The sequence below is a fragment of the Cavia porcellus genome, unplaced genomic scaffold (assembly GCF_034190915.1).
Source record: "Cavia porcellus strain 051 isolate PalLab524CR breed Dunkin Hartley unplaced genomic scaffold, mCavPor4.1 scaffold_1, whole genome shotgun sequence".
NCBI lineage: Eukaryota > Metazoa > Chordata > Mammalia > Rodentia > Caviidae > Cavia > Cavia porcellus.
This window is the reverse complement of record NW_026947484.1, coordinates 191860620-191872670: the sequence shown is the minus strand read 5'-3', so window position 1 is coordinate 191872670 and position 12051 is coordinate 191860620. Positions and strand designations below refer to the sequence as shown.

Below are 12051 nucleotides of genomic sequence, written 5' to 3'. Positions count from 1 at the left end.
ACCTCTATTAATACCAAACCATTTTATAACTAAAATATCAATATTACAAGTGAAAATGACCTGTAAGAGGCATAGGAATGCACTCTGTGAGTCCAAAAGTGTTACAGTAAAAAGACACACTGCTTCAAAATATGCCTTCCTCACTTGGAGGACACTTAGTACACATCTTTCTTGCCACTCTTTTGAAGTGGTTCTGTAGGTCCACTTTCATGTCTTTTTGAGGGGTGATCAAAATACTTAGTACACATCTTTCTTGCCACTCTTTTGAAGTGGTTCTGTAGGTCCACTTTCATGTCTTTTTGAGAGGTGATCAAAAATACGGTGAAAGCTGCTGCCCAGTGGGGTCCATCATAGAGGCAGGCCGAGGAAAACATGACAGTGTGTCCTCATCCATGTTCTTCACCCTGTCTGGCACTGTGCAACCTCTGGCTCTTTCCCCAAGCCAAAATGACCATAAAAGATAAACATTTAGAATGGATTTGGGCCAACTGAGAAAGACAAGGCAGTGCAACTGAAGGCATTCAAGAAAGGAATTTCTAGGACTGCTTTCTAGACTGATGGGATAAGGGTGTTCAAAGCAAGAGGGAGTATTCTGAGGGGAATTAATGACAATCTCTTAACATAGTCAAATTAAATGAACATATATAATTTTTCAATCAACTTCATACAATTAAGGAAAACAAACTCTCACTGGATTTTATCCATTTTAAATAAATGTGAAAGCACTTTAAAAAAACAATTTACAACCTGTAATCCCAGTACTTGGGAGGCTGAGGCAGGAGGATTGTAGCAAGTTCAAGACCAGCCTGGGCTACAAAGTGAGCTCAAGGTCAGCTTGAACTGCATAGTGAAACCCTGTCTCAAAAAAACAAAAATAATAAGTAAATAAATAAATACAATGTACAAATAAAGAGTAAGCAAGACTTTTTTGTTTTGTGACAGAAAGATAAAAGGATAATATTTTATATTTGGATCAGACAATACAGCATACACAATGATATATGTATCTATACATAGCTCCTTCATTTTTTCCACTGTTGAAATCTTTAAATTATATTCAGATATACGTAAAATGAGTTTCTCTTAATAAAACTATCTGAAAGGCAATTCAGTGAACATGTTGTCCTTAAACTACACCATTTACATATCTCTGCTTCACAAGGCTTTCATATTGTGGTACACAGCTCTGAGTTCTAAAGATGTCACTGTGTATAAGATCCAATCTCTCAACCAGATAAAACAACACATCCTTTTAAGACTGTTATTTTACTTGTGCATATGGGAGAGGAAAGAGGCTCTGAATGTTTTGTTTCTAAAAGTTACCATGAGTAACCAGAAGCAAAATCAAAATTTTGCTTTTTGATATGATCTAAGTTTATGTTTTTACATTAAAGTTCAAAGAAATTAAGTTTTATGTGCAGTGATGGCTTAAGACAGGACCTCTAGTTCTTTAATACTGCAATTCAATCACATGAATATGATCCAATATTGTGTAAAAACAGCTGTGTCACTATCACTGGCTACCACTACTAATCCACACAAGCTATAATGAAGTTGATTCTTATGAGATAGGAAGGTTTGCTATAGTGGGTTTTTGACCACAGCAGATTAGTGATGTTATGGTCTAGATTTTCCCTAATCTTCTTGTTTGTTTTTTTAGACAGTTCTTTGCTATACAGGCATACACTACCACACCTGGCTCCCCAGTTTTTGATGCTACAATTAGTATCTTTTCCCCCTTCCCTCCCTCCCTTTCTTTTCCTTTTCTTTCAGCACTGAGGACTGAATCTAGGGAACCCTGAGCTATAGCCCCAGTCCTTTCTGGATTGAGACAGGATCTTGCTAGGCTGCCATACTGAGTTTGAACCTGTGATCCTCCTGCCTCAGCCTCTGGACTACAGGCATGTGGTACTGTGTCCCAGTAACTGTACTGTTTTGAATCACTATATTTAGTTCCATCAGAGTACTGAACTAGATTCTATTCATCATGTATCTGTAATTATATTTTAAGCTGTAAACAGATTAATAGTTACAATTAAAAATCTGAAGTATAAACATGTAACCAGTGAGAAAAAGATACCAGGGCAACTTGGAATCAAGAGATCCTTTGAGATACCCACATGGAGGTGTTCTGTAGGCAGTTAAAGTTGAAAGGCTAGAAATACAAATTTGGGGAGGTTTTCTTCTTTGGAAGTGGTGGGGTATCGGAATCAAACTGAGGACCTTGTACTTGCCAGGCAGGCACTTGTGCCATTGAGCTACATCCCTAGCCCCTGGGGAGTTTTTGGCGTATAAAAAGTTTACAGATTAATGAAGGTGTACCATGCACTAAATGATAGAACTATGTAGTGTTCATAGGTAAAAAATTATCATTGTAAAAACATCACAGAATGTACTTGTAACGTCCTAGATAAATAGGTTAATGTAGCCTCCAGAAACGGTCAAGAAACACAGTTAAATACAAGATATGAGACTGCTGCCGCCATGGCATAAAATGTTTCACAGAATCTGGTTTTTATAAGCAGAAAGAGAACACTCTAAAATAATTAGTGCACATAGTAAACGAATAAATCAGTAATATAATCACTTATTATCAAGTACTATGTACCAAAATTATGAGACACTTCTATACAAATGGCAGTAGAGTTGGTTCATATCAGAAATACCACCAGTGTGGGTAAAATGCTGCACTATGACATGAAGACAGTTCCATCACTAGGCCACAGAACTTCCACCCATTACGTTCTTCATTCTTACCATGCTACTTTCATCAGCGTTGCATATGCAGTTTATCCACTGTGCCTCAAAATATAGTGATGCAGCCCAACACAGCAGAGAGAAAAGATGGCTTAATACTGATCTGAAGAAATCCAACACTAATGCTGCCTAACTGATGAGAGTATAGCAGGATGCGATTAAAGTCAGCGGGAGTTTCAAGGATCCAAATGATTAGTTATGTAAGATGGGGGCTGAAAAACATCCACCAGATTTACCAACTTTGAAGTCATGGACAAAGATGCTGTTTATAAAAAATTATTTGGTGTCAATTATGGCATACCTCCCCCTTACAATTTTCAGAAATGAGTTTTCCCTCTAATTTTAATAATCTTCCTTATAAATTTCAGGCTAAGTAAAATTCTAAGAAAAAAAATTTTTGCCAGGTATGGTGGCCAACATCTGTAATCCCAGCACTGCAGAGGCTGAGGCAAAAAGATTGCAGCAAATTCAAGGCCATCTTGTGATACATAGTGAGCTCAACCCAGCTTGAACAACATAGTGAGACCCTGTCTCAAAAAATCAAAAAAACCCCCAAAAACAAATAAACATAATTTTTTCCTTTGGCAAGAGTATTTATTAAGTCTATACAGCTGTATTTTTACAACAGTCTTGTCCTTGAAGAACCAAGTGTTTTCCTCTCTATATATAAATCTTCAAAACACTTCTGAGAGCATTTAATATACAGCGCTATCAGTTCACTAAAATACCAAGAATGCATCAGGGAAGAATGTCAGTCAAAACCTACAGTATATTTATCTAATGAACAGCAGTAAAGTGAACCAACTATACAGCCACATGCAATAATATGGATAGAGCTCAAAAAGTACACAAAGTACAATACCACTTCTATTAAGTTTAGAAATAAACAAAATTAGACAGTATAGTAATAGATGGTTATTATATGTGGTAAAACTATACACTGGGATACTAAACAAAATACAGGTTTTATCTGAGGCTCAGGAATAAGTGGATATAAATCATAATGCCATATGGGGTTTCAAAAATACTGGTGACAGTTTCTTAAACTGCTGCATCTACTTCATACTTTATAACTTGCATATATGAAATGTTTCTAGGGCCTAGTTTATAACTTAGTGGCACAGCACCTGCCTGGCAAGTGTAAGATCGTGAGTTTGAGCTCCAGTATAAAACAAAAACAAAACAAAAAACTGATTCATTTAAAATACTTCATAATCTTAGGAAATAAAGTACATAAAATTTAAAAGAAATACCACCATTTTCCTACAACTGAAAGTCTAGGAATACCACAATATTTTAAAAAAAGCAAATAAAACAGAAATAAGATTTTAACAGACAAGGATAGTAACAAAACTGGCAATTAACAGGAAAAACAAAAAAGAGCTCAAAATAGGATGAGCTTTTTGTTTAGTAACAACACTGGTGGTCAGAAACAGGAAAAAGATCAAGTCTTTCTTCTCTACAATTATGAGCCATACATCTAACCTCATGATTGCAGCAGGGAGGGAAAAAAACCTCAGTAATTGATTTACCTATAGAGAAGGCTACATAGGAAATGATATTCTTACAAGTAGTAACGTTGTGGGGGCAGGAGATCACTGTGTAGGTTTATTCATTTTAAGGTAACCAAGGTTTTAAGGATGAGAAGCATAAACAGAACTACCAACAATTCTGGTATCAAATTAGTTGAGCTACCACTATTTTAAAGGACTGTGAGAAAGATCTACTTTATATTATGCCAAATAGTGGTAGAACAATAATTAAGCAAAGAAAACCTCTAGTTATTCTTACAAGAAAGTATCTCTTGGCCTTTTTCTCAGTTTAAAAAGGAATGAGTTGTTAAATTAGCAGTATAAATAAAAATTTAACCATAGTGTACTTTTCACTTCTCAGCAGAAGCTAGAGGAGCAGACAGTAAGGTCCTGGGTTCAACTGCAGCACCAAAAAACTCAAACTAAACCAAGAAGCAAGCAAACAAACAAAATATGCAGACGTAATTGGTTCTAAATTTATTGTTCTATTTTCAAAACATGAATTTAAATCTATTAAGTCTGGCAGCTACTATTTAAAATTCATGTTGAATCAATGCCTGAAAGGAAAAGAAATATGGAAAACATAGAAAGAAAATATAGATAATGTAGAACATGTAAAACACCTTTATTGGTTTCAGCAATAAGGATAATAATTTCTTCCTTAGCTATGGTCCATCTACTAAATATTAAACTATTGTAGACAATGCTATAATCAAAATGGTCAATCTGTCATTCATTTCAAGATAGGTAACTATGTCTCAAACACTGCACTGTGTTTCCATAAACACCTGCTGATATCTAATGGAGAAGACAACATACAGTAAAACCTGGATTTGAGTCTCTGCTTTGCCAATAACCATATGCAATTGGGTTTATTTCCTCAACTAGAACTGTGTGAGTAGTTCATTGTGAGAATTAAAAACAAAGACTTAACTATACACAAAGCAGAGAACCCAGTACAAATTCCAACACTGAATCTCAGATGAAGGGCCTTGGATGGCCTTCATACCTATACCCCTGAGAAATTCCACATTCCCAGCTTAATGTGTTGCAAATTTTCCTTTTAAATTAGTTCCTGACCCCAACCTGTCACTTCTACACAGAGAGAAAATAAGCTGCCAAATGTCTCAAGACTTGATTACCAACTACCTTACTATCTCAGGTTTACATATGTACAAATAACATGCCTCAGCCCACAAATTTTCCTTCCAAAAGCAATTCTGTAATTTGGGTTTCTTTTTGGTAATAATACTGACTTCTTCTACATGTTTCTCTAGAAGTATGCATTGAAACTCCAGTACCAGTGATTTATGTGACCAAACACTTAACAACCTAATGATAAATTTCATCTATTTACACCTCTTTTATGTTCATCTTATTTTAAAAAAAAAAACTAATCATATTTTCCCTACAGGTACTAAAAAGCACAAAAGGCAAATAACCATGTCTTCTCTCAGAAATATGAACATGCATAACCATAAAGCTGGGCACTCAGCAAGTACTGATGTCTTACACACACTTCATATAGCCAGGTCTTCTACTTTCCTAACAGACTTATTAGCACATTAGCACAAGTGAATAAGACCAAAAAGACAGAAAAACAAGAACATTAAGTGGTCAAACAATTAACAATAGCTCAAGAGAAGACAAACATTCTTCAGAAAAGCTGGCTGAAAGTTATATTGAAGATGTCCTCTAAGAAGAATACTTAATTCCCATAAACAATAGAAAACAAGAAGACGATACTAAGAATTATTTCAAGCCTTCCTAGAAACACCTTGAATGTACCTGTGACATTTAGCCCTATACAGGGAAAGGGTAAATATATAAGAACCTGGAAGAAAGCTTTGAAGTGAGCATCCTCTTGAACGGTAGTATTCTGATCACTTGGGAGGAGAGGGAACAGGCTCTGAAGTCTCACCCTTTCACAAATCACCTTGTTAGGATGGCCAGGTAGAGGTGCTGAATTGGCCTCGGGAGATATCTGGGAAAAAGAGGGAGAAGAAAAGGATAGTTCATGGCTAGCCACACCAATATGGAGAATCATGCCTATGAAGGACAGTCTGGATTTTCTAGTTTTTGGTGATTCTGCTATCAGAGACTAGAAAGAAATGAAAAATTAACTGTAAGCATCAAAATATAAGGCTGGCAAAGGTTTTTGTTGGCAATGGTTCTCTCTTACAAAAACTTTTTGAGGCAAAACAGTACAGCTCAAAAATATCAAGTCCTTCTTTTTCCCAAATAGCTACTCATACTTTTTCTATTGGTGTTAATTCTGAAATCTTAAAAGTGAGACTTTATATTAAGAAAACCTGAAGTAAAATCACATATCTTAAGGACAGAATGATTGAATGTTTACCTTAACTAAAATTAATAATTTTTCCTCATTCCACTTTTAACCTCCCAAATGGTTGTGCAAAGAAAAATGAGAAATGTAACAATATTTTTGGTAAAACTTGTATAAGTAGCATATAACTGCATTTCATGTGGCACATAGCAATCTTTTGTTTAATGGTAGATATCTTTACTCAATATAAACTTAATAACCTAAAAAATAAAAGACAAGATCATGGGCCCAAAAGTGAATGACTGTATCTTTAAATGTCTGACTTCACTATGGGTTAATCCCTTTTAAGCTCATGGATAAATATACTTAATTTGGTATTTTAAAAGTCATGCACATAGCTGGGCCTATTGACAGATGCCTGTAATTTTAGCACCTTGTAAGCTGAGGCAGGAGGATTACAAATTCAAGGCCAGCCTTGACAATTTAAAGAGCTTGTTTAAAAAAACTAAAAGGACTGGCAAGAGTCCCTAGGTCCTATCCCCAGCACAAAACAAAATAAATCTTGCATATCACCTGTTCCACTACACTGCTAACAACAAATTCTCCTTAGGAACTGAGGTTTACTAACTTATTTCTACACTAAATATCACGTGACATAATATTGTCTTGTTTTTAATAGTTTCATGGTCTCTTTCATTCACTTGGTCTTTAAGTATTTGAGCAACAAACAAAAAAAAAAAAAAAGAAAAGAAAAAGGAAAAGAAAAGTCAATGTGCAATATAAGTACTTTAATAACATCAGGTACTAGGTTCTACGAATGAACGACTGATGAAAGAGTAGTGTATTCAGGAAACTGCAAAATGTTCAGTATGGCTAGATGGTCCAAAAAAAAAAAAAAAAGCCAGAGGAAAAGATAGTGCTATTTACCTATTTAGAGATACCAGGGATTGAACCAGGCTTTCCACACTAAGCTATACCCACCCCTTTGGGAAAATTTTAAAACAGAATCTCAGTGAGTCACCTGATTGCCTAGGCTGGGCTCAAACCTATCATCTTCCTACCTGAGCCTCGCCAAGTGATAGATCCACAGGCACGTGCTACCATGCCTAGCTGACTGCTAACTATATTAGCATCCTAGCTGTAATAACTTTCCTTAAGCTCCTTTATGACTTTCTCTTGTTAGCCACAAGTCTGCTAAACAGGAACTACGCCCATTGGTAAGAATAAAATTTCTTCCAAACATTCCCATAGGAGTCATAGCAAAGCACCTGAATGCAGAACTTTAGAATGTGTTAGTTTTTACACAAAATGCTTTGGATGTAAGCTAAAACTTATCTTTATACTACAAATATGAATGTGCTAATGTCTTCTGCCATTATACATTGTTAATGAAGGAGTATTTACTGATTGCCTTCCATAAGCCAATAGTTATATAAGGAAAGAAAAGATAAAGCATAGATCCCACCTTCATGCCTATAATCTCAACCACTCAAAAGGCTGAATGAAAAGAATTGCAGGTTAAAGACCAGTCGGATCAAACCCTGTCTCCAAATAAAGTAAGACTGGGAATGCAGCAATGCTAGAACATCTGCCTTGCATAAACATAGCCCTGGATTCAATTCCATATGTAGTATATTTAAATTTTGTAACAGGCAAAAATTAGTACACAGGAAGAAGCCCTGAGTGGATCTAAGGGTAACAGTAGGATTTCATAGAAAGAGGTGTATTTGACATTTCTCTCTCTCTCTTTTTTTTTTTTTTTTTTTTTTTTTTTTTTGTCTTTTTCGTTTTTATCAGTACCAGGGATCAAACTCATGACTGCCTGCTTGCAAGGCAGGCGCGTATGCCGCTGAGCTAAATCCCCAGCCCCTGACATTTCTCAATCTAAGCAATGCTTTTAACAACTTTACAGCCATTCTCTCAAAATGGTCTGGTTCTTTATATAACTTTATTTTTCTGCAATCCTCTTATGTTTTTAATTTGCCCACTAACCTTTATAGTCAGTTTTAATAAGGCCCTCTGCCTTCAATAATCATACCCACTCTTACAAACTCCAACCACAAATAGCTGCTTGGGAAAAGATCTCAAGGGATCAGATGTCCTTTCAATAAAAACCTGACAACTCTGGCTCCTGTGGCTATAAGTTAGTAATTTTCAAGCATATTCTCTTCTCACAATAGCTTCTTTTGGTCAAAAGCTTCATTTCTCATCCTCCCCCTGCCCACCCCCCAAAAAGCAGCTCCATTTGTCTACACAAAGGAAGGACAAACAATGTAGTGGAAGAAAACTGTATCTGGATCCTACAGTGAAAATCTATAACAAAACAGTAAATGGGTTTTAAAAACCAGGCTGCCCCACTGTAAGATAAAAATCACATTTTATTTGTGTACATATATACACAGAACACTCAAAAAAATGTTTGTAAACTTCAGGAAAAGAATTTTCAATAGCTGGTGTTACCCTGGTGGGGAGGGTAGGAGACTAGAGGATGTTGTATATTTCAGAAAACCCACCACACTGCCAACCCTCACAGAAGACACTGAAGATGCAGCAACTCAATGACCAAGGCCACCCAAGCGGTAGCCTGTGGCACTAACAAATGTCTGGAAGCTAACAGTCACTCCAGAGCTTGTAACTGCAGAGTCCAAAGGTAACTTGTATTAATCTCATGATGCCTCAATAAATTTAGTATTGAAACATTTATATAAGTTTTTCTTTTCCTGAAGTATGCATATTTTTTTTTTAGTGTACTCTTTCTTTTTTTTTAAAGTGGACTCTGCATATGTAGAAGGCTTACGTAAGGGTGTCCTCCAGAATTCCTATCTCCCTTATTTATCCCCCATGTAAACTTTGTGTATGGGCAGGACTGTGAAGAGATTTTATTGTCATAACTTTAGGTTGAAGCATAATGGCAGATTTTCAATGTAATCAATAGGGAGATGTAATCAATAGCAAGATTATGGTGGATGGACCTGTTCCTGAAGAGGTGGTCCCTCACCAACCTTTCAAATAAAATGGTCCATTTTGAGAAGTCAAGAGGATTATGTTGCTGGAATCAGAGGGCTGTGGCCAGGAGCTAGAGTTGTTACTAAGTGACAGCATGCAAGAAACTAACCTAAATCCTACAACCCTAAGAACCACTTTCTACCAACAACTCAGTGGGCTCAGAAAAGGACACTAAGTCTTTGATGAATTCACAGCTACAACCAAGTAAGACACTGAGCAGAGAGCTCAGCAGCTAGCTAATTCATATCAGAATTTCTGATATATGGAAACTGTGAGATAAACTTTTTACTTTAAATTTTTGGTAATGTGTTATACTGTATACAGCATGAAATCAACACACACATATATATATATGCACATATATGTTATGGCTTATGTCTAGATGTTACCCCGAGGTCTCATGTGGTCCTAGGTGGGGCTTTTTCAGAAGTGGGTGAATCCAGATTATGTGACTGATTTATGGTACAATGCCAAGATCAAGGGTGGGTTAATACTAATTACTAAATCAGTTCACTGATTGGTTTGGTACTGCCCTAATTCTAGTAGCCTGGATATAATGCAAGGGACAAAAGAGGCTGGTTTGCCCCCTTACTTGCTTGCTTGGCTACCTGCTGCCCACCCTGAACTGTTTTTTCTCTTCAATGGCCAACCACTATGCCACCACCTTGGAGCCAGCCAAGTACAGATTGAATCCTCTACAAACTGAGCAAAATAAACTTTTCCCTCTTTAACACTGGGTGTCAGTATTTTGTTTCAGCAAGGAGAAAAGTAACTCTATATAGGTATCTAATCTATATAGAGAAAAGTAACTGTACAGCTATATATCTTTAACTATATAGATATCTATAGATAATAGAGTGCGTGTATGTATATGTGCATGTCTGTGTGTGTTTGTGTACAGACAGAAAGCCAAGGTAAAAATTATAAATTTTTTTAGAATTATAAAAACTATAAATTAAGACACTTTTATTTCATAGTACAGGATGTAAAATTTCATTCCAGTAATAGCTAACATCATGCCAAGAAATGAACTGGGCTGGACTGTCTTTGATTTTTACATTCCACACATCAGGTTTAACTTGACTTGATTAAATCCACATACCTTAGAAAGATCAAAATCATAATTTGAACCCAAGTTTATCAGAGCCTAAGGTTCATATTTTAATTCACTAAACACTTGACAATTATTTTAAAGTGGTATTATATATATATATATATATAATCTAGTTTAGTGAGTACTATTCTGCAACACACATTTAATGGTGTTTTAAATTATTTTAAAATAATAAATATTTCCTTTTGTTTAACACATAACTTCATTAAATTTTCTCTTACAAATACAATACAATTTTTAGTTAAATATACAGGAAAACAGTCTATACCTGAAGGCTGATACAATTTTATTTTTGTTCTAGACTAACAACTGTTGCACATTACAAAGCACTACAAAGATTTGGTAACTTCAGCCTGCTCCTTAGAATGTAAGCTGTACTTGCAAGTCCTGTCATGTCATGGAAACAAACATTCACAATAGGGAGTTAAATGTGCAACTCTCAGGACTTCTTTTTTAAATTTATTTAGTTCATCCAGCATAACTGGGGAAAAAAAATCCACTTTCCTAAAGACTTATGTTTACAGAAAACAGCTTAACTTTTTAAGTAGCAATACTTTACTATTTTTGGACATCTGGTTTGGTTTTTTTTGGGGGGGGGGTGGGGGTGGCTTTTTGAGACAGAGTCTCACTATGCAGTTCAGGATAACCTTGAGCTCACTTTGTAGCCCAGGGTCTTGAACTCACAACAATTCTCCTGCCTCAGCCTCCCAAGTGCTGGGATTACAAACATTAGCCACCATGCCCCGCTACAGCCACCTGTTAAAACAGCCTTTCTATTTTAGTAACCATAATATAATCAACAACTTAAACTTATTGGAGAATGTCATAATTATTACCAGTTATTGTGCTAAAAAATAACAGAATTTTGAAGACACTGACCAGAACTTGTTCTAAAACTGTTTGATGACACTTTTCTTTCTTATTCATTTATTTTTTACTCATAAAGACGAGGTACAGGATTTGCAAGTATACTGCCTCTAGGCGAATATTAATAATGTACTTTTTAAAAAATAAAAGTGGCTCAAATATCTGAACACTTTTCTCCAAAATAGCCACAGGGTAGGGTGAGAGGCTGTCCCACAGTAAATAATAATATCTTAAAGTGCAATTAGGTAGATTTTATTAACAACTGAAAAGGCATACTTATTTTGGATTAGTAATCTTCATCTGCTAAATTCTTAGGTCATATTCCAAACACAGGAAAGCAGTATGACCGAATATATTCATTACAGTATAATAGCAATTTTAAAAAAAAAACTGGATATAACCTCAATGTTTAGTAAGTATTCACTAAATATAATTATGGCATGCTCACCACTCTTGTGAGCTATTATATAGTCATTAAAAAGTAGCAA

General features: G+C 35.6%; 1 protein-coding gene across 11 annotated transcripts in view; it reads right to left on the bottom strand.

The window, feature by feature from the left end:
• Rnf38 (ring finger protein 38) overlaps nucleotides 1–12051 on the bottom strand; it is a 157724-nt gene that overhangs the window by 41337 nt on the left and 104336 nt on the right. For 3 of the 11 annotated variants that reach the window (XM_063225339.1, XM_063225356.1, XM_013153532.3), the window contains one exon: nucleotides 6124–6273. The exons of 4 other annotated variants lie outside the window; for them this stretch is intronic. In XM_063225339.1, coding sequence (XP_063081409.1) covers nucleotides 6124–6273 — 150 coding nt within the window. The remainder of the gene's footprint in view (nucleotides 1–6123; nucleotides 6274–12051) is intronic. 4 more of the 11 variants (XM_063225340.1, XM_063225373.1, XM_063225341.1 and 1 more) reach the window with 2 other exon arrangements.